A 22,659-nucleotide genomic window follows, 5' to 3' on the forward strand; every position below is an offset into this window, starting at 1 on the left:
AATCCCTCACGATGATCACAAACTGTCTACTGCGTCCATATGATTGGCTCAAAACACCTTCCATCGCAGTAAACATGAGTTTAATCATTTCCTTGACGTTCACTGTTCTACAGCACAATAACTTAAACTTCCGAGGTATTTAAGTTACGAAAACTCAGTCCTCACTTAAAGTGAACGTTTCACCCAAACACTTACTTTATTTCCCTATTAATACAATAATTTAAGCCTTAAAACCTAACGACATTTTGTCAACAAAATGCCGTCTTTTCATGTCCTTTGAACATGCGAGCGCTCCCGGTAATCATTCACAACGTTCTAAAGGCACACATGTCCCCCCTAAAAAGGTGCGCAAGTCACCAAAACCCAACCAAACACAGTTATTCATATAGCCGATACACGTTTAATCTCCTCAGCCTTTCCCCCCACTAAAATGAGGATCTTTTGATCAAGGTATTATTTCTTTTGGAAAATACAGCTTGCGTGATTTGACTACCTTCTACGCATAGGTTTAATTCATATAATTAATGCGATTTAAAAGCTATGAAATAGCCAGGAATGATACAAGAGCCTAGTAAAGGTCTCTCCTCTGCTCTAGATCTGGCCACCAAACTTCCCAAGTGCATACATAACTCGATATACGCCAGCTAAAGCATGAACCAACTCTAAATAACATGGCATACAGACACAAGTTGTGCGCGAAGCAAAAAGAGTTAATTACAACTGTGTTGAGTTTACCCAGTAATCGTGTTCTACCCGGAGAAGGAAAAAACTACCAAGAAATATTGGTATTAGATTCATCATGCTCGATTCGTTGTTTACTAGATTTCACGGCCAGGAAATTACATAGGTTTGCAGTGAAAATCTTGAAAGATTCTGAAATTTTACGCTTTTGAAATTAAAACCACCTATTGGCATTTTTATCCAATAAAAGTAGATTTTGAACTAAAACAAGGGAACACCACAAGATGGCTTCGTTGCAGTTGTTCATTTTCGCATGCATAACCGATCATGATGAGGCAAAAGCATGACACTTCGTTCGAATTTGGGACATTTTTACACTGTGGCGGATCAATACAAATTACTTCTCTTTAGATTTCAGGTGTATGCATTTTCCCAAACTTCACAAAATTCGTCGAAATATTCGCTAAGTTTTTCATTTTTGGACTTGTTCTAGTTGGTTAGGAAAGGAATGCTGCGGTGGTAATGCACCAGTAAATTGAAACCCCCACCCCCCGACCCCCGGGATAGGGCGGGGAATTTAACATTTGTGAAGTGTTAAATTTTGCTACTTTCCCCGGTCACCGGGGAATCATTTATTGTTAAAACCCCGTGTATCCCCCCATATCCTCGATCGCTTGTCAAGGCCCCAGTGTTTTTTGGCTGATTTATGTAATAAACACAAATCAGATTTTGGCCTTTTTTAAACAGTTTATTAGCAAGTATATTATAGATTGAAGCACTCATCATTCATACAATTTTCACTCCAAAGTCCACTGTTTAGAAGGAAATTGTGATGTTGCTCTGCCTTGAAGAATTATCAAAACGTTTGTTTTTCGTTTCTCTTCTGGTTTCTAGTTTGTTCTAGTTTTCTGAGATTTCTTGTCAGTGTCTACGCGCCTGTGATGAAATTTGACCAGCGCTCCCACCGTTGCAAAATGATGTTTCCTTGCTCTTCGGGAATACCAAAGTCTCCTCGGACTACATGAAGTAATTCAGCTAGAGTTTAATCTCTGACATCTCTCGCCTTCCGTCTCTCTTCAAACTGGAAAAGAATCTATAATACAAAACAAACTCGTTATTAAACGAGTATTGTACTTTCTATGCAGAAAGCGAAACTAATCTTAGCCAAATATTAGCGGAAGAGGCATGAGTACTAACGAGAAACCTGTTGTACCCACAAGCCACCACTTCAACATGTTTGAGCCTGCGGTATTTACAGCACAAAACAAAGATGGCGCGGAACTGCGAGAAAAAGTTGATAGGCCTCAACAGATTATGGCTAGCCAAACAACAAAAAGGTGAATATCTAGACGTATTTTTAAACGTTGTTTATTAAACGAGCTATTGTTAATCCTTTCCATGACGTTTGGTTCTAGAGGAGGAGGAGAGCCGGCCCAGAAGACCGCATCTGGTGAGAGACGAGCAATGTGTTCTCATAATTTTGAAAAGTTCTGTGTACTTTGCAATCAGCCGATGGAAATAGTAATTAAAAAAGATATAGGTATTCATATATTAAATAGTTCTATGTTACTAAGGTACTGGTATATATGGAATGACTAAGTGCATTTTTTCATTTACTTATTTCTTTGTTTTCAACCCAAGCGTTCTCTGAACAGTGCTGCAGAGGTTAAAAAGTGGATTCCTGGAATAAAGAAGGAATTGGATTATTATTTAGATGTAAGTTGACATTATGTTAACCTTGTGTTTTTTTTGTTATTATCCTTCAAAAAATTAATGGTTAGATGGTCTTTCTTCTACTATTCTTTTTTAATCTGGGTATCTGGGTATTTAATCAGGATTTAGAAAAAAGGATTAAAAATAATAATAATAAATAACTAAGCATGGATGTTTTTGAGACATGGTTATTGACCAGAGGGATAACAGAAAACTCAGCTCTTTCTGGTGGGTTTCATCACTAATCAAACAGCCAAGCCAATATTTTCTCATTTCAAACAAAACGCTATGATATAAATAAACAGTCACTTTAATATGTGAATAAAGGTTGATAGTTTCTAAAGAAACTGTTAGGGGCTGCATCAGTGGGGCTAACGAAATAATTTGGATATATCAACAAAGTTGAAATGGTAAATTGGCCACTGTAATGATTACAGCTTTTGTGATCGTTACGGTGGCCAATTTACCATTTCAACTTTGTTGATTATATCCAAATTATACTGTAATAAGTGCAAGGTAAAATAAGTCATAAACTGTACTATTTATCTATCAGTGAAACTAAGTTGATAAAAATCACCAAACCACCCCCTTCTTATTTGTAAGATGAATACTTTGGTACTCACTTTTAATTGACTTATCTATTTCAATATTTGTAGCAACTCTCTGGAGCTAGAAAACATAGGTATCCTGATACAAAAATGAAAGAATTTGAAAAGAAGGTGGAAGAACTTGAAAATGAATACAAAAGGTATTAAATTTATCAAGAAGAAAACTTTAAAGAAGGGTCCACCCAGGGAATAAGTTACTGTTCAAACTGGTAGAAACTTCTTGTATTTTGAAGGATCATTTAAAATTAAAAGTAGGAAACGATGCTGAGTTTCGCAGACTGAAAGCTATGTTGGATTGGATGACATTGTATAAGCACTACTACATGACATCCAAGAAGTGATTTGTTTATTGATAGGATTCCCAATGTAACAATAACTTTATTTTCATATGGTCAATGAAGTCAGTTAAGATACTCCACTGACTATCTACTTATCTACCTAACTACAATAAAAATAATAAAATTTTTTCAAAAGTAAAAACTGCTTTTCATGGAGGTGGTGTCCAAAACTTTACTTACCTGGTAAAACCTAAAATATTACTTAAAACTGAGGTGATGTAATTTAGATTTGCATTAGGTCTTTAGGTACATGTGTTTTTCCACAACTGAGCTCCACTATACAGAAAACTTCTTTTGAGATCATCAGTTCAGATGGGTTTCTGTTCTAACCTTTAGCAATGGTTATTTAAAGTCACATGATCCAACATGGTGGTATGCACAAATTCCCCTATTTGATAACTACAGTTTGTTTCACTGGGTTTCATGAAATCTAGAAAGAAATCTAGAGAGTTTCTTTAAAAGTTTTGTCGTCATTGGTTTTCTTGTTGCATTTAATGATGATGATCATTAATTAATTATTCTTTTGTTGTAAAAGATATGATAGTGTTTGAACTCAGAACAGCTTTTCTTGACATAGCTGTTATTATTAATAATTATGTAAGGAGTTGATGGAAACTATACAAGAGTGTTTGATATATATATTTTTTTTTGAGTAGAGAGCTTACAATTTTGTTCTATCATTTGATAGGTTTGTTAAAAAGGTTTATGAATTAGATCCTAGCACAACAAGTGTTCCATGGCAACCAAGAGGTTATGTTAGTAAACGGAAAACTGCAGATTGCTCCCAAACAGGAGTGAAACTTAAAAAGATCTGCACTCCTTTGACGGATAAGGAGGTATGTTAAAATTAATACCTCTAGTTGAATACACTTGGGAATTTTGTGTAATTTGGAGCTTTGGAATAATGCTCCTGCTGGGACAAAAGAAAGTAAATGATAAAAGTGTGTGTGTGTGGAACGAATGCCAACACTGAGTTATTTGTTGTTATAAATAGATATCCCTGGGCCAGAAGATGGTACTGTTTACTTATTTGTTAGTTTCTAATCAGATGAAGGGGTGTTTTGGTACACTAGCAAGTGTACATATCATATTACCGTATTTACTCGTGTATAAGCCGCACTCGTGTATAAGCCGCACCCCCAAATTTCAAGCATGATTTTGAGAAAAAAATAAAAACGTAAAAAACCACTCTCACAAAAAAATATTGTTGCTTGTTAGAACTTGTGTTAAATGTTCGTGACAATTTTGTCGAAATCTAATGTTGTGTACTTGCAGCGACCTAAGTAAGTTAATCAACTGTTAAAATACCTTATACAAGCCTCTCTTAAATGGAATTTCATTTTTCTTGCGAATGAGTGCAGTTTTCTTCATTACTAAAGCCCATAACGATGGAAATTTTATGTAAAACTCGAACGATACATAAACGTTTGGTTAGTAACCATGCAATAAAAACAGAGGGAAGTCTGGACACCACAGTTCATGTTCCGCATTGTTGATAAGACACGGTTTAACGAGGTGTTTGGGACTATTTTATTGATCGAAATGATAACCCAAAGTTGACTGTTTGCACGAATCTTTATTCTTGAAAGGCAATCGACCACGAACCACAATCAATGACGAAAATAATGATTATTCTGACCGTCAATCAATCTATCGAACGATCGATCGTAACCTGAAACAACAATTCAACGAAGTTCTATCAATCTAACGAAAAGCCGCGGAATACATGATCAAAGAATCGCATGTTAAATACTGGGCTCTAAAGTCTATAACGAGATTAACAATACAAGTGAAACAGAACAAAAGTTTGGAAACAAATTAAAAGAGTTTTGATGACTGATAAACAGCCCATTGTTCTATCTAAGTGATGGGCGTTCACTGACTTGCAAATTGGCACGAATTTGGCCTCTGAAAGCAATGGTCTCATGTATAAGCCGCACCTGCGATTTTGAGCCCAAAATTTCGGGAAAAAGTGCGGCTTATACACGAGTAAATACGGTAGATGTTTTGTTTTGTAGTATCACTGAGTATTTTTACAAGTTGCAAGTCAAAATACAAACAATAAGTAGAAATACTCAGTGATACAGTAACTAGTCACAACAAAACATCTACTAAGAGATCTATTATCAGAATGCCAAATTGTTATTTCAGTGCAGGTGAATTTCACTGATATTTCTGGAGTACAAATATCGCGTGATATTTGTACTCATCTCGCATGTTATTTGTATTCATCTCGCATGTTATTTGTAATCTACAAAGCACAATTGGATAATAATAACAAGTATTTCTGATAATAGTTTCTAGTAGAGTGTTCAAAGTAATCTGAGGGTTTTCCAATATTGCTCTGTTGCACCTACAGAAAACTTGCACCACTCTCTCTTAGCTTATCAGATACAAAACTAATAACAATTGTTACATGGTCACTATCTGCAAAATTGTTTCTCTAAAATTTTCCGATAGGATGCAAAGTCGTTAGAAGGGCAAAGTGGGGAATTGAAAGAGACAGCCGAGGTTAGATTCACAGACTGCAACAACACAACACATCATTCAAATGACACAGTAAAGGTAACTTTTAGTTTAAATGGAAACATAGCAACTAATGTTAACTATTGATTTTAATTTTTGTAAAAAATATAAAATATTATAATTATGCAGCAATGATGGTTTTATTGAAGTCCCTCTACAACTTTGATTGGCACAATAAATATTTAATATACAGTTGTGAGGTTCTTGAACTAAATCCAACTTTCTTCCGTGACAGAATTATGGAAGTGATTTTGAACAGCAGAGGGATAAAGTACACATACTGGATGTTCAACCCAAACAGTAAGAAGCTTTTGTGGGTAAATTTAATTAGGCCTGGTTTTTGTGATTTTCATTGGTTTGTTGCAGCTACTAATTACATTTCAGAGGAATCCCAATTTTCCAAACCTACTGGAGAAAAAAATTGGTTTTGATAATGAGAAAGTTTGAAAACTGAAATAAATTCGACAGATAATAGGTTAAGTTGGGAAGGGATTAGCCAGTATCCAGTTTTACAAGCTAGGATTCTTTTGTAGATTGTATCTCACCAACAGTTTGAAACTGGAATCTATAGAGAGTACCCCACTGAAACCACAGTCACACTTCATCTACAATAGGTACATGTAATTACTTTGCTTTTGGTTTCATTATGCATGGAATCAAAACATGTACAATGAGATTATAGGAAGAAAATGATCGTGAACCTTTCCCCATCATTTTTTTCTATCAAACTGTACTAAACTGCTCTCAACTTCCTCGTCAGTGCACTTGGTTTGGATTATGATTCTTCCAGTGACTCAGATGATTCTTAGCACAGTCAGTATTTATGGGACTCAAGGTAGAACTATGGAACTAATTTCAAGTATGACAGCAAAACAAGGTAAGCTAGTGTATATGTTACTACCTTAGCTACTTAGGTAGCTCGGTTGGTTTCAACCTCGTTCCCAGGGTCTCTTATCTTCCCGGCTCCAGGGGGCAGGAAGATGAGAGACCCTGGGAATGAGACTGGGTTAGTTTCAACCTCGTTCCCAGGGTCTCTCATCCTCCCTGCTCCAGGGGGCAGGAAGATGAGAGATCCTGGGAATGAGGCTGGCTTAGTTTCAACCTCGTTCCCAGCATCTCTCATCTTCCCTGCACCAGGGGGCGGGAAGATGAGAGACCCTGGGATTGGGCTGGGTTAGTTTCAGTACCACAACTACCTAGAAGGAAAAAGCACCAGATATTAAGTAATGACATTGTATTATACATACATACTTAATGACCCTAACCTTTAACTCGCAAGTTGTGATTGTTTACTATCCCGTCCAGCAGCTACATGTTTCCTTGTTGATAATATACATGAAAAAAGTTCTCAGTTCTGATTGGTTAAGTTGAATGCAGTTTTCAGTTAATTCAGTGCAGAAGAGAGTTAATTCAGTGCAAAGAAAGAAACAAACCAGACATTCTGATTGGTCAGAATGATTGGTCAATGTCAAGGTCAATGTCAAGGTCAATGTCACTTGAAGGGTTTGAATAAATTATTTTTGCACGTGATGCACGCGCTCTTCTTCTGTGTAGTTATGAGAAGCTACCTCATATTTTTTCATGTATATTATTAATAGATAATCACATGTTTTTCTTATGCAATTTGGAATAAATAAGCACTTGTAAATTTTTTCAAAGACCACAAATTGCACTCGCCCTACGGGCTCATGCAATTTTGTTAGTCTTTGAAAAAATTTACTCGTGCTTATTCATTCCAAATTGCACTCGAAATCATGTGATTACCTATACAAATAAGTAATAAATCTAGGATTAGGTGTTTGATCAAGGTAACAACTTCTACCTAGTGATTAGTTTGAGTACTCTCATTACCTGTTTGTTGGTTAATTAATGTTTGGATATCACAGGGAGAAATTACATTTAAATCACTTGCAGGAGTTGAAGGTTTTATAAAAGTAGATTGTTTTATAGATTATTCATTTACTTGACTGTCTACATGATAAAGTGCAAATTATTGTTATGCAAAAAATAAATAAATAAATTTTCTGTGTCTTAGAGTTCTAAACTATTATTTTCATTCAAGTTTCAGTCACTTTCACACTACTTTCAGTCACTCTCACACTACAATTTCAGCCAAAGACTGATACCATTTTAAATACAATTATGCGCTCCCTAACCTATTTTTCAAATATTTGTCTATTGTTTTGACGAAAATGATGAAATCAATGTAGTTGCCATAAAATAATCTCTCCTATTCTTTTTTCAGGTTCTCGAGTGTTTCTTTTGAGATCTTTTGATGTAGAAGAACAAAGTTTGCACTAAAATTTTAAATGTTGGATAAAATTTTGTTTTGTAATAACCTTTAGTTGTAAGCACAAACAATCAAACAGAGACTGAAGATATAGGTGTATGAAAGAGAATTCTTATTTATTTTAGGAAATTTTGCTAGATTTGAAAATAACTTTGTAAATATATATAAATAGGAAAAGAAGAGAGGAAGGAAAAAAACAAACTGTAAATAGAAATACAATAATAAAAATTTCAAAGGGCGGTGTACATATGCAGGCTCCCTGGCCTATTTTCAGTCTGCGGCTCTACTAATGACTGAAAATGGCTTGCACAGTCTCCCAAGTTTTTTTAACCTTGCCATGAGCCAGAGACTGTCAATTTGTTTTGATTTGAACATTTTCTTTTGAATGTCATCACATCAATGTTTGTTTGTTTGTTTTTTGCAACAAAGCCATTCAAGCACTTTAGGGTGCACTGGCTGGCTTTTTCTGAACCGGTTCATGTCAACTTACGTTATGGTTTTCTGTGAGGGACCATATGGGTCATATGATGATGCTTTGACCCCTTATTGAGCACTAGTCCTTAGAATTTCTCTCTCTTTAATTGTTGTAACTGAGACAGACTTTGTCTTTATGACAGATGACTCAAGTAACACTTTTGCGATGTGAGGAAATTTAAAGGCCAAGCTTTTGGGCTACCCATAACTTAACCAACCTACACCTTTAGGCAACCCTACCCTAAGGCTATCCTTATGATAGATGACTAAAAGTAACACTTTTTCGGTGTGAGGAACTTTAAAATCAATTATTTACCTTGTCATCTTTGCTAGCCTGTGTACAGCTCCTCCCCCCCCCCCCCCCCACCCGAATTTCATGTGAAGGATAGGGGGCGGCTGTACAATGGGCTACATCTGCCATACAGCAAGTGTAACGTAATAACGGTGTGACACTGTCTTTTGGGACAAGCGTTACTTTACGCAATCGCTTGTTTCGTAATTGCAGAACTAAACCAAATATCTAATATACCTTATTGAATAGCGAACGTAATATGTCTCATAAGGGTTTGGAATTCATCGTTTATCTTAGTTTTAGCGAAATAGCATTTGCAAGCGGTGAGAGAGTGTGAAGTTGCTGAGGTAGAAAGGTGTAACCATCGATCGAACGAAGGCGATCGATGAAACTAAAGGTCGGCACACACGAGGGGACAAGTCCCTGCGACTAGTCCGTGCGACTAGTCCCGGCGACAAGTCTTTGAAGGGTTTACACGAGGGGACCGGTAGCAGGGACTAGTCCCTTAAGGTGTTCATACGAGGGCACTCAATTGCACAAGAACATAGGAAAATTAAGAGGCAAAAGATGTTTCTTAGTCTGGGGCGTTACACGAAAACAATTAAAATTTGGTAACTTTTCATTGTAGCACTATAAAACATCAGCGCAAACGAACTACACTTATTCAGTCGGATTATTCATGCTTTTACTTGTTCCGTTTTTGTTTTTTTTATTTTATTTTTAACAGACACAGTCAAATAGGGTAAAAATTCCATCAAAATGGCTCCAAGACATCTGTATATGTTTACAAAACTAGAAATAGTTTTTTATTCTTCAGTTGTAGAAATCTCGAAGTCAGGGAAAATTCATCATGAGAAACTGCAATGTTTACAAATACCGCAAGTCACGCATCATACTGACCCGTGATTGGCTTATTTACCGTTTAGTCGCAGGGACTGGTCGCACAAACAGTTCACACGAAGGGACAAACATTTGTTTCATGCGACAAGTCCCTGCGACTGGTCGCACGAATTCAAACCAGTTTGAATTCGTGCGACCAGTCGCAGAGACCAAATTTTGGTCCCTGCGACCACAGAAATGTGTAGTTCACACGAAGGGACTAGTCGCATGAAACTGGTTGGTGGGACTAGTCGCAGGGACTAGTCCCCTCGTGTGTGCCGACCTTAAAGACTGCAATGGACTGACTATGAAGCGGTAAAGGTTGGTAGGCTATGCACTTGAAGGTGTTAGAAAATAAATATCTTTTCGAAAGAATGTGGGAAGCTAAAAAATAAAGTATTACACCAATCTGTTTCAGAATACCGTATGTGTGCTTGAAAGTTTATGTTACCAAAAATAGGATTTACGTGACAACCGGAAGTTATGACAACTGCCACGTTGATAATATTTGCGTTGCTCTATGAGCATCTGAACCGAGCGTAACAATAAAACTCAACAGTTCTTGCGTTAAGCGCTAGTAATAGGGGTATATCCAACGTCTTAACTGACAAAAACATCCATTGCTGAAAATTTGGCCGGGCAAACGACGAAATCATGCAAAGCGAAGTAATCGAAAAATCTCAGGATTTTATTTCCGGGTTAAGTACAGATACGGAGAGCTTTCTTGAAGCAGCAACTTTCCCGATCAAATTTTTTATTAAGTTATACCAAACTTCAGTCGTGGAAAAAGAAACACAAGAAATAACGGTCCAACCATCAAGAGCACGAGCTGATGTCGGGAGAAGATTGATCGTCAGGGAACTTTCCACAGCGGAATTTGGTTTCCAAGAGATACCGGTAATTAAAGATTTAGTTTCTATATCGTTCTGAAATATTTTGGACAATTAACTTTCACAAGTTCGACAAGGAGTTAAACTTGAGTGTACACGTACATTTCTAATAATGTTTGTGGCTACTATGATCATTGTTTCAACTATGGTAAGAGGCGAGCTAAATCTTGTACTTTAAATGATTGTTCAGTCAAACTTTTGTTCAGCGATTCGAGGAAAATCTTGGTAAAATTTCACAATAGTAGTTAACAGAGTTACCTTCGACTTACTTTCATGTTTTTTAAATTTGCTGAACTTTCAATTTGTATATTCTAAAAGTATTGTTAGATATTCAGAAGGATTAATCGAAAATTTCCGTTTCGTTATACTGAACAAGTGCAGTTGTGGTTTTATTTAGCTTAAAGCTCAAAAAGTTCAAGTGTACTTTAAAAACCTGAAATAATTTGTTTTCTTGGTTTCAAAACCTCCCTGGCTAGCTACGTAACCAACAATCTTAACACATAGAATTTATGGAAATCTAACATTTGTTCATTGCAGGTAAACTTACAACTCAAAATATTCTCATATTTGGATGCAAGATCACTTTGTACAGCTGCATCAACATGCCATTATTGGAACATGCTCAGTGAAGATAAGGCACTCTGGATGAACTTGATGCAGCGTAACATGCACCAGTGGAGCACTATGGGATATCAGTCATGTCCATCAACTTACATGGAAGCGAGATCAGATTTATCTTTGAAACAAATGTGAGTAAAACATGAGTATGAACCACCATTGGGCATAATAATTTGAGCTTCTTTCATGAATGAAATTTGTTTTTAAAACAGGGCTCACAGCACACAATCCTGCAGAGCTAATTCACTTGCTTTCTTGTGTCCCCTTAGCCTTGACTTGTTGTTAAAGCTAATTTCATTACATGAAATGCAGTGGAGATGGGCCACAAATAGAGACTTTGTGTAGATGTGGGTACTCAATTAACCAGACCCAAGGTATAGACATGCTGGAACTATTCAGGGTTGTCACTAAGCACTGGCTGCCGGGGAAATTTACTTCGATAAAATAGCGGCGATTCCTGGCTGGATCTTTGGCTGGCAATAGCTTGGGAAAGCACAACCGGGACCTCCGAGGTTACACACCTACAATCCTTCGCCACCTTGGGCCTCCTCACTTGAAATTCAGCCAGCAGCATAATTTCTTAGTTACAACTCTGACCATTAAGAGCCAGATTCAACCTCTGGTGATTGGGGTCATTTAAAATGTCTTCTTGGACAGTGAGGATATAAATTATATACTTAATTCTCACAGTGCCTCACTCTGTCCAGGAGCACACTGGGGAAAATCACCATAGCTTCATCTCATATTGTACTTGAAGATCAAGTATATTACTCCTTAAAAGTCACTTAATACTGTAGAAAGCAGCTGGGCAATATGGTGCAATACGCTTTTGAATTTGAGAGACACTCTCAATTGAAAGAACTGTCTCCATTTTCATTCTCCTGTTAATTGCTTGTGAAGCAAGGTTTGCAGAATTTTATTTTTCACTCAATAAAAAAAGGTCATTAACAGTAATTTTGCCCCAGGTTGATTCACTAAATGAATGTAAGTTACATTCATAATTTGCACCATTCTTTTTTTCTTGGTAGATACTTAAGGTGCTGCCCAGAATGCAGATCTTTAAGGAAAACCAGAGAATCTTTCAAATCGATAGTGTTTTACAACCTGCAACACTTGTCCTCCTTTTTCAAGAGAAAATCACCCCGCTTGGTCATGTTTGGTCCTGGGTTGGAATCAGACACCAAAGGACTAGTGCGTCAACTACTATGGGATAAAAAGTCACCATTTGAGGTGACAGGAATGTTCCCTGGACAATTTGAAGGTGTTTACACCTTTAACTGATTTTGTTGTAAAATGTTAAAAATTTGTTTTTAAACATACAATATATCCATATTGAATAGTAACAGAAATTACATTATTTTACTTAATGCATTAATAGGCAAAGTAATAATTCCCTCTTTCTCAGAAGACAAAGAATTGTTCAAAAGTTTTGTTAAAATTAATTTCACTTGTATCAGTATAATAATTTTGAATCCTTAAACTCCTATGAGTGACCAAGACATAATTTCTCCATACGATATCAATACAACATCAAGCAGATGAGTGATGAGAATAAAGAAAATGATCAATTATTTGATCCAATACCAAATTCTCCAAACTCACTTCACGAGAATTGTATGCCAGACAGCAAGGAGATTTACTAAAATGATAAATGATATCTTAAAACTGATCATTTGTTATATGGTTGCATTTTAGGAATTGGTTCTGGAGTACAGTTGAGCTTTGAAAACATGGAATTAAACCTTATCACACTTTATGCCTCAAACAAGTAAGTTACTTATTCATAAAACAATATTTAATAGTTTTCAAAAAAATTGAAATTTTGTCAAAAAAAAAATCTGCAGTTATGTTCATCAATTGACCTTGCAAATGAATGAAATTAAAAAGTAACGCCATTTGTTTAGGAGGGCAATATTTACAAATTGTGTATAGCATAAAATACAACCTTGAAAATATCTCACTGAAATTCTCCCCATTTAGTTACCAGAACTCATCTGTATCATTTTCCATCAAGTAAGAAAACTGTAAGAAAACTTATGTGGCCCAAAAGAAGTGAATAACTGATTGCTTTCAAATTCACTGTTCCTTTTCATGTGCCTTGATGCACCACTTAGGTAAAAAAAAAAATTTAACAATAAACAAATAATAAAACTAACAAATTTAAAGAATGCCAAGTGACATGTCCATGAATTCAATTGTGACATTCTTTGCATCAATTTTTATTTTTTTGATCTCTTGCAGAAAAGACAGAGAATCTAATGCAAGACTTGGAAGGCCAAGATCTAGTAAACTGCTAGCATCTGCTGGAGGTGCAAGTAATGAGGTACATGATGCAGATGAACTGGATCAGTCCCAATCCAAGCCCATTGAGTTGAGCCATCCAGTCAAGGAACTTTGTAAAACTGTAGATGCATTTATATACGTTGTTGATTCTTCTGCTGACTCTGAAAGGGGTATGACATTTTTTATGAAAAGTTGTTTAAACTGAATGTTGGTTGAGGTAGATATATAAATGACCATGAAGTTTGAAAGGCAGACATGTGAAAGAGACCTTTGTTGAAGCAGATTGCTGCTAACATAAATGTTCAAACACAAGTTTTTCAAAATTCCCTGCAGCATTCCATCAACCAATTCTTACTTACAGTTGATAAATGACTTTCTTTTTCACTTGCCTGCTGACACAGCACAGGTTATTTAGAAAAAAATGAACAATTTTTAGAAGAGAATGAATTGTGTACAATCTCAAACCAAAAAGAAGAGAAATAGATCCTTTCCTTTACTTCAATGACATTGAAATGAATTTAGTTAATAGATCAGTATTATCAGTATTATTGTTACATGACTTGTATTACTATCATTAACATATGTCATAACTACCAGTGCCAACTATTAACACTACCAACAACATAACCATCAACATAGAATTAGAGATCACTGCACAAAATGGTGTAACTATACAGCCATACCAAAATGCTATGTGGCCATTTACATGGTGGCACAAAGCAGCAGCACAAAGCAGCAGCACAAAGCAGCAGCACAAAGCAGCAGCACCAGATTCAATCCAAAAGTGGCAACAATGACAGATATGCACCTCAGTTACATTCTGTCTGCATCAATTAAAAAAAATGCATACCGTCCTATGTAGAAAAAAAATTAAAAAAATTATAGCAAATTCTCAGCATCCTTTGTCATAATTAAGGAAGTTGCATTTTTCTTCATTGCTTTACTTCTCCAAGTCTAAAATTTTCCACCTGGTCCTGGATTTTCAAAACATGTTCTCAGATTTCACCATTCATTTATTTACTTACAGCAGTCTGAAATACTTTACCTTTGTATTAATTTGTTTCTCTCTAAACAGTGAATGTAGGAGACACAGAGTTGTCTGCCATGATGAACGAGAACTGGACACAAGCTAAGGCTCCCCTTCTAGTACTTTCTTGTGTTGAAAAAGAAACCACACCTTCAGTGTCGTGTGCAACTGTGGTTGAGCTTCTACAGCTTAGACAACTGAACAGACCATGGCAGGTTAGTGATGCTAGAGTCTGATATTATGCATTCGAATAAGATTGTAACTCTGATTAGGTCTTTCTACTCCAACCCTGAATTACTTTACTGAACACCATATAGACTCATTGGAGGAGGGGAAAGAAGGGCAAGGTTAATTGAGTCTCACCACAGACTGCTTCTACAACCACTTTTTGGTGTGAGTGAAAAAAACCAGGAAGAAAAAAATTGATATCAGTGTGCTGCGCAGGACTCTGGGAGAGAGGCACACAAAGAGAAGGGACTACAGACTAAGCCAGAGAGTTTGGCTTTTGCATCAATATGATTGGCTATTGGTAAGAAATTTGTCAACAAGCAGTGACGCAGGTCATTGTGCTGTCAACAATCCAGGTTAAATTTGCCCTTTCTGACAATGTGTTCACTGAAACTATGATAATACTGATGTTTTGATTACTGAAAATATAATAATAAAAGAAAGAAGGGGCCATTATTAAGAGGAAATGGGGTTAAATTATAGCTCAGGGAATCTTTTAAATTTCATTCCCTTTTTTGACACAGCTTTCATTAAAAAGAAAATTTAAAAAATTAAATGGGAGGCAAATTCTTATGTTATACTGTACATCAGTTCTTTACCAAAAATATTGGAAGTTCATATTCATTGTAATATTCAGTTTTTATCTTTGAACAAAATGTGAATCCTTTTATTTATTATTTCTTTTAAGGTCAATTCAGCTTGTGTTGAAAACCTGGATGGAGTTCTGCCTGGTATTAAATGGTTGCTCAACTCTGCAAGTTAAATGTATTCATTCAGTATCAAAGCCGGCAAGAAACTCTTTGGTGCACATTTGAATAGTTGTAAATCACATCATTCACAAGCACGTTATTTAATTACTGTGAGCCTAAAAAAAAAAAAAATGATTACAGATGTGCATGTAGATTAACAGAAAAACAATTTAAGTAACTGTAAATATTTTTTTTTAAAAAAAAATTAGTATTTTTTTGTAAATTAGTATTTTTGTGTTGTTCTAGATATTAAAAGGTGCTTCATGTCCTCATAGATTATTTCTGCCATCTTACTGTAACCTTTTTCTGTGAAATGCAAACCATCACTCCATAATTCCTGCAAATCCTTGTCACACAAGCTTTGTTGGGGAAACTTTTCGGCAAAGTCACATAAGGTGATGTTAACCTTTTCTTCACTCCTCCCATTTGAGTCCCTTAATTTCTCATTTACCAACAAACGAATGTTTTCTCCTTCTTCCTTTACCCAAGACAAACCATTCTTCCTGAGATCTTTGAAGTATAGGTCAGTTTCTGGGATTGTTAGTGCGACAACCTTTGCGCCGTGACCAATGACCGCAGCATGTAACGTTTTAATACCGTCAAAGAGAGTGTCTTCTAAACCTTTCTTAGTCTCAATGATGTCATTAGTTCCTCCCAAAATAATCACTAAATCGTACGGTTCGCTTTGCTCCAAAACCTTTGGCAATCTTTCCGTCATTTCACCACAAACCAACTCGCCGTAAATCCCTTTGTTGTCGACCTCGAACTCGAAATCAGGGTGGTATTCTCTCAATAATTCCAAGAGACGAATCGTATAAGGTTTATCCATAGTTTCATTTAGCTCACCGCCTGTATTTCCTGCGGTAAGGCTGTCTCCAAAGGCTAAAATTCTGTACAGCTTGTCGCTCTTCTTTGCTATTCGGTCGTCCGCCATTTTTAAAAAACATTGGAACGAGGCGCCTAGGCTTTGCAGCCTCGCTTGCCTCCCCGGTAAATATGGCGGAAAGGGCAAAGTTCTGAGCAAGGATAAAATCAAGGTTTTGGGTTAATTTTTCAGGAAAAATTGAACAAATGTTTTCCCGATTTAGAGTTGGAAGAGGTAAGCAGTTACAATTTTATGTGTGAGACGTAAAAGAATGATTTCAGAACTCTTTGATGAGTGCAGGGTAACATTGTTTAATTACAGAGGTAAGTTTGTAGAATTATTATGTAATTTCACGCAAGTTTTTTACCTCTACATTTTGAAACGGTTACTTTTATTACGATGAAGCAACAATTTTTTTCCAGGCTCCATGCGGTGACTTTTCCCTCCAGGGCCCTTGCTTTCATAAAGGGGGTAAGTTTCTAAAGAAACTGCTGCTGTGTCGGTGGTGGTAACAAGGTAATTTTGTTTCGAGCATTAGCCCTTCGTCAGAGCAAATGACGAAGGGCTGACACTCAAAACGTCAGCTTTTTATTCTTTACGGTTGCCAATTTACAATTTCAACTTAGCTGATAACTATAATCATATTAACTTAGATTTAAGAATTTCTTCTGAGAGGTGTGCTAAGCATATCAATAGTCCATTTTACAGTTTTGTGCTTGGTTTCCAAGCCTTTGAATGGGAGTGAGGCTGAGGGTGACCTTGTTATGATACAAACCTTGCTGCCTTTCAAATGTAAATCACTTTGTTATCATGCTAACTAGATACAGGTCTCTATCACAACAAGGTCACCTTCAGCCTCACTCCAAATGAAAGGCTTGGCAACTAAGTACACAACTGTAAAATGGCCTATTAAGTGTAATAAATTACCTTTCTGTACTCTGACTTTTAAAAGACTCAATGGACGTGCACAACAGGAGAAAGGACTGCTTTGTATCACAGAAACAGTCTAGCCTTTTACACCCTAACATCACTTTACAAATTCTCCAGACTCTTATTGGTACTTACAATAAGATTGTGTCTTAAAATCATGAGCTTTTTGAGAGTGTGATCATTTCCATTGTTCTCATTACCTTAATGTTTGATTCAGGGGTGTTACTTTTGGAAGAAATTAGATGCTTATTGCTGTAAGGAATGAAAGGGTTAATGGTATTAATGGCATATATATTTGATTTGAGTATATCAATAAAGTTGAAATGGTAAATTGGCCACCGTTACAATTATAAAAGCTGATGTTTCAAGCGTTAGCCCTTCGTCTGAGTGAAGGGCTAATGCTCAAAATGTCAGCTTTTATAATCGTAACAGTGGCCAATTTACCATTTCAACTTTGTTGATATACTCAAATTATTTCGTTACCCCCACTGACACAGCCCCAAACAGTTTCTTTAGAAACTATCAGCCTTTATTCATTGGTATATATATATATATATATATATATTTATTTATATAATATTTATTTATTATTAGTATTTTTTAATTCCTTTGTCCTAGAAACGTGGGTTCATTATAACCATAAGCAATTTGGCTCAACCCTAATTTCATAATACTTCTTTTACTTAGTTTTGGGGATCAGTGGTCATCTATTAAATAGAAGCCAAAGGTTGAAGCCAGAGACAATTTTGCCAGCTTCTCAAAGCAGTGCTGTTCACAGATCAAACACAAGGATGAATAGTACAGAACCCTACAAATTTGAAACTCTTGCTGTGACTAAACCACTGGACCATGTGATTCAGGTTGAACTTAACAGACCTGACAAAAGAAATGCTATGAATGGAACGTTTTGGAGGTACATTTCATTTGAAATTATGGGAATTAATCTACAGATATCATGTTTCTAGATTTTATGTATTTTATCAACCTAAGAATGGTTTGGTGACCTTTGTCCCTTGAACTCCTGGTGGAGGTCAGCTTGTGACCTTTCTGTACACTGTTAATGGTCTATGCTCAATGTTTTTTGACGGAGATAAAATTTTAGTCATCAGAGGAAAATCATCTAAAAGGGCGCTAAAGGTGTAATATTGAAACATGAGTTTTTGTAATGTGATCTCCCTGACAAACCAGTATGGCTTGCAACAAGTTCTACAGGTTCACACAGCATCTCAAGGTTTTTAGTTACTAGACAAATGAGGTTGAAGAGGCAATGACAAACACTAATATTATTATAGTAAAAATGGCATGACAGCTAGTGGTTGTGCCACCTACAGGTTTCACACCACCACTCTGCTTTGCGATATGTTTTGGGGAAAGTACAATGGAATTTGGATGAACAGGTTTATATTTAAAATTACCATCTCATCTTCTTATTGTGCACAGGGAGATGGTGGATTGTTTTCGACAGATTGCTGATGATGCCGACTGCAGAGCTGTGGTTTTAACTGGAGCAGGAAAAATTTTCACTGCAGGTTGGGGCAAATATTATGTTAGATTCATAATAATGATTAGGTCTGTCAACTAAAATTGGTAAAGAGTGCAGAGACCTATTGCGGACCATCCAAGCATATCTCAGTTTCATTACAGACATCTATTATTGATATGAGTGTTGGCTACCAAATCAAACCTAAAATTCATTTCTAACAAGAACTCAACAAATACATACTTGTGAAATGTTTCACCTCAGATTGGTTAACTGTTTCAATTGCAGGCCTTGATCTTATGGATATGGGGAGTAATTTAATGAGTTCTGACCTGGAACCCTCCAGAAGAGCTCATGTGCTGAGAAAATTAATCCTCTTCTTACAGGATTCATTTCGTAACATCGAAAAATGTCCGCAGCCAGTCATTGCAGCTGTTCACTCAGCATGTGTGGGTGGAGGAGTTGACATGATCTGCTCCTGTGACATTCGTCTTTGCTCATCTGATGCTTGGTTTCAAATTAAGGTATGTAACCTGCACAAGTTGCCCAAAAATGGACCTGAAAGCAAGCCCTTGTTATAAGTGCTTCAGGGTTTGTATTTCTTCACTCATGAGAAATTACGAGGCCTTCAACAACCCGAAATGGCAAGAGGTATGAAGAAGGTCCAAAGCTCATAATGATTATTTATATTAGAGCCAAATCCCAAACAAACCTCCAACCCACTTGTCTCCAATCTTCCCACCAGCAAAGAAATGTGCATCCTGCAGGGTTCATAATAAGAGCATGCTTGCAGGCAGTACCCATAGACTCCTTAGACAATATCCTGGCTTTGGGTTTGCTCTCCTCTACTTTCTATTTCTAATGTTGTGATGCATTGATCAGCTGATTTCTACTTTGTGTACCACAAAATATAAAATTCAACTTCCTTGGTGCTCTTGACTCTCAAGTTACACTATGTAAGTAACACTTTTGAAAGTAAGAGTGACTAGCATCTAATTTCTCCTCACAATGTCACTCGTGAATCAAACATTAAGGTCAGTAGAATAAAGGAAATGATCAGCAACTGAAGAAGCTCCTGATCGTTAAACAAATTCTCCTTGTCAGCACCTTAGGAAATGTATTGAGTGTGGGAAACAAAAGTGCTCTTCGAGTCACACCAAATGACTCACTAAGGTTTAATCTTGTTTAGAACTCGACAATCTCTTCTCTCACAAAGAACAGTACAAAACGTCACCGATGCGTTCTTTTCACGAGGCCCGTCAATGGAACCGAGGCTCTAACGATTTTCAAAACGAGGTTGTCACACAACTCTCAAAAAATAGTCACGACATGAGAACAGTATGGAGAAAATGCATACTGATGTTAGGGTATAAAGGGTTAAAGAGTGGGTTTTTTTTTTTTTTTATATGTAGTCTTGGAGAAAAAAAAACATCTTCTGAGTGTTGTCTTGACGTTTCTTTGCCTTTTGTGAAAATCTTTCTTATAGTTGTATATTAAATTTTATATCTCAAATTTTATATATTTTTTCATACTCAAGGAAATTGACATAGGACTGGCTGCAGATTTGGGTACTTTGCAGAAATTTCCGAAAATTATTGGAAATGACAGGTGAGCATTGTTTTGTTAATTTTTTAAATTTTTTTTTTTATCTTTTTTCAACACGATAACCTCCCGAAAATCAAAGTGGTCTTTGAAGAGATCTTTCGATGCTAGCGCTCTTGATATTGAAATTAAGAAAAGAAAAACAGCGTGCCTTGTATAATTGCAGACTTATCTAATAGTATCTATTTTCATTTTCAGCCTTGCAAGAGAGCTTTGTTTCACTGGGAGACGATTCACAGCTGAGGAAGCCTTGCAATTTGGATTTGTTAGGTTTGTTCTGTGTTTTTGTCAGTGATACCCTTTACAAACCGAGTTCGAGGTCTCCCCTTAAGGTTGTGGACTATGTATCGGTCAATTTGAAGCTTTACGATTCCTTTCACCTAGGCAATCCTCGCGCATTTCAAATTTTGAAGATGGTCTGTTTAAATTCGTGCTCCCTGGGGCCAAAATTGTGTTTAAGTGCCCTACCCAAGTGTCAGATTGAATCGTCAATTTTTATGTAAAAAAACGAGATTATCAAGCATGAAACCTTGTTGTAGACCTCTTCTTTTATTCTCGTTTCCTGTAGTCGTGTCAGCCCAGGCCGTGATAGCCTGGTAAAGGAAGCATTGGAGCTGGCAGGCCAGATTGCCAAGAAGAGCCCCGTTGCCATGGCAGGGACCAAGCACAACCTTAATTTTTCAAGAGACCATTCTGCACAAGAGGGTTTGGAATACATGGTAAGAACATTGCTGTAAAGGTTGTAATAATTGTCTGTAGAGCATACAATTGAATGTTCTTCAGTCAGTGAACAACCAGTCGGTACAATTTCATGATGAAAATGGTTTATGTTTTTCTTGTTCTTTTTCACCTTTCAGGCTACGTGGAACATGGCTATGTTACAAACGGAAGACATTCTGAAAGCTGTGCAGTCTGGAATGAATAAAGAGGAACCCGTGTTCTCAAAGCTTTAAACCACTCTCAGTCATAGTTGTAAACATTACATTGACACTTTGATCTTACAGAAATCCTTCAACAATTGTTCGCATGTGATTATCAGTATTCTTAAAACGATGTATGTTTGTATGTATTTACGATATTTAGACAGGCCAGCCCAGTTCAGCTTAAAGCTGGTTTAAATCCCATCACACAGTAATCTCGTGTGTGGGGAATTAACGGCTCCTACCCCAACCCTGCAGGAGACGGTACCTCCATTTATTCGTCCCTATCCGAGAAGAATAGAATATCTAACCATTTCTTGATGTTATAGAAAGGTAGCAAATTGTTCTCAATTATTTTTAGACCTTGAGTGTTGGTCTGGCCGGGGCTCGAACCCTCGACCTCCCGCACAACAGTCCAGCGCACTATCCATTGCGCTAACTAAGCGGCGATCTGTTTCAAAAACTGAACATGTGTACCATCCGCAACCGTATGGGATGCCGTGACCCCGTAGCTAACGGCGTTTCTTTGTCCCACTTGCGCATGTCATACGGTCCTTGTACTCTACGAGGATTTTTTCGTGATTTCTCCATCGTCTTTTGACGGTCTGCAGAAGCGCGACAAAGATAGGGTTAAAGTAGCTCTTTGACGCGCACTTCCTTCCTAGACGACAGTGACGCGACAAGGATTTTGCTCTTTGTTCATGAGAGCCAGGGCGTCTCCGTGCGGTCAACAAAGCAAGCATTTCTTGATAATCGAGTTCTAGGTCTGCACTGTGATTTATGGACGTAGTTTTTTTTTAAGACAAAGTAAGATATTTATTATCTTCTCTTTGTGTTTGTCGTGTCCGAGAAACAAACTTAAAATTTTCTTGAGTTTCTTTCATATATGGTTTTTTTCTTCCCCTCCTCCGTTGCTTTGTTCTTTGTATCCACGTGTAACGAGCGTGATCTGATCATTAAGCCAATCTTTGTTAGAGACTGTACACTTCAATCTAAGATTACGTGGATCTGCAGTGAGGTTATTTATTTTTTTTAATTGAATGAATTTGGTCGCGTGTTGTTTAACACAGTTGGACTCCAGCCTCTGTATCGGCAATTTTTTTTTTTATACGACTCCTAACCACGGCGTACTCGCTTCGAAGAACATACGCAAGACTAAAGCAAATCGTTTACACAACTTTAAGAAAACCATCCAACAAGAGGGTTTGGCAACAGAAACTTTTTTAAATATGGCGGACAGTGCCGGAGAGTACTTAATGCAAAGCT

The 22,659-nt window shown here is 36.8% G+C and overlaps 4 protein-coding genes across 5 annotated transcripts; 3 read left to right on the forward strand and 1 right to left on the reverse strand.

Annotated features, from left to right (window-relative positions):
• The first annotated feature begins 1,937 nt into the window (after positions 1-1,937).
• On the forward strand, positions 1,938-8,401 carry LOC111345757 (uncharacterized). The gene is made up of 9 exons (XM_022953040.2): positions 1,938-2,018; positions 2,097-2,131; positions 2,323-2,397; positions 3,051-3,142; positions 4,029-4,176; positions 5,801-5,905; positions 6,102-6,166; positions 6,627-6,743; positions 8,112-8,401. Exons 1-8 carry the CDS (start codon positions 1,952-1,954, stop codon positions 6,673-6,675), a joined length of 636 nt encoding a protein of 211 aa, XP_022808775.1. The 5' UTR covers positions 1,938-1,951; the 3' UTR covers positions 6,676-6,743; positions 8,112-8,401.
• Positions 8,402-10,135: 1,734 nt separating this feature from the next.
• Positions 10,136-15,870, forward strand: LOC111345754 (F-box only protein 4). The gene is made up of 7 exons (XM_022953035.2): positions 10,136-10,698; positions 11,229-11,440; positions 12,338-12,570; positions 13,005-13,077; positions 13,551-13,762; positions 14,668-14,834; positions 15,536-15,870. Exons 1-7 carry the CDS (start codon positions 10,456-10,458, stop codon positions 15,608-15,610), a joined length of 1,215 nt encoding a protein of 404 aa, XP_022808770.2. The 5' UTR covers positions 10,136-10,455; the 3' UTR covers positions 15,611-15,870.
• On the reverse strand, positions 15,797-16,547 carry LOC111345756 (uncharacterized). The gene has a single exon (XM_022953039.2). The coding sequence runs from the start codon at positions 16,528-16,530 to the stop codon at positions 15,820-15,822; it is 711 nt and encodes a 236-aa protein (XP_022808774.1). The 5' UTR covers positions 16,531-16,547; the 3' UTR covers positions 15,797-15,819.
• Positions 16,548-16,549: 2 nt separating this feature from the next.
• Positions 16,550-22,406, forward strand: LOC111345755 (delta(3,5)-Delta(2,4)-dienoyl-CoA isomerase, mitochondrial). 2 transcript variants are annotated; one of them, XM_022953038.2, is made up of 9 exons: positions 16,580-16,695; positions 16,884-16,932; positions 18,079-18,304; positions 18,832-18,920; positions 19,160-19,395; positions 20,409-20,479; positions 20,672-20,743; positions 21,042-21,192; positions 21,331-22,406. In XM_022953038.2, the coding sequence occupies exons 3-9, from the start codon at positions 18,183-18,185 to the stop codon at positions 21,424-21,426; spliced, it is 837 nt and encodes a 278-aa protein (XP_022808773.2). In that variant the 5' UTR covers positions 16,580-16,695; positions 16,884-16,932; positions 18,079-18,182; the 3' UTR covers positions 21,427-22,406. The 2 variants fall into 2 exon arrangements, with proteins under 2 accessions (XP_022808772.2, XP_022808773.2); XM_022953037.2 differs by lacking the exon at positions 16,884-16,932 and having other exon boundaries at positions 16,550-16,695.
• The last annotated feature ends 253 nt before the right edge of the window (positions 22,407-22,659 follow it).

Source organism: Stylophora pistillata, chromosome 11 (genome assembly GCF_964205215.1).
Source record: "Stylophora pistillata chromosome 11, jaStyPist1.2, whole genome shotgun sequence".
Classification (NCBI taxonomy): domain Eukaryota; kingdom Metazoa; phylum Cnidaria; class Anthozoa; order Scleractinia; family Pocilloporidae; genus Stylophora; species Stylophora pistillata.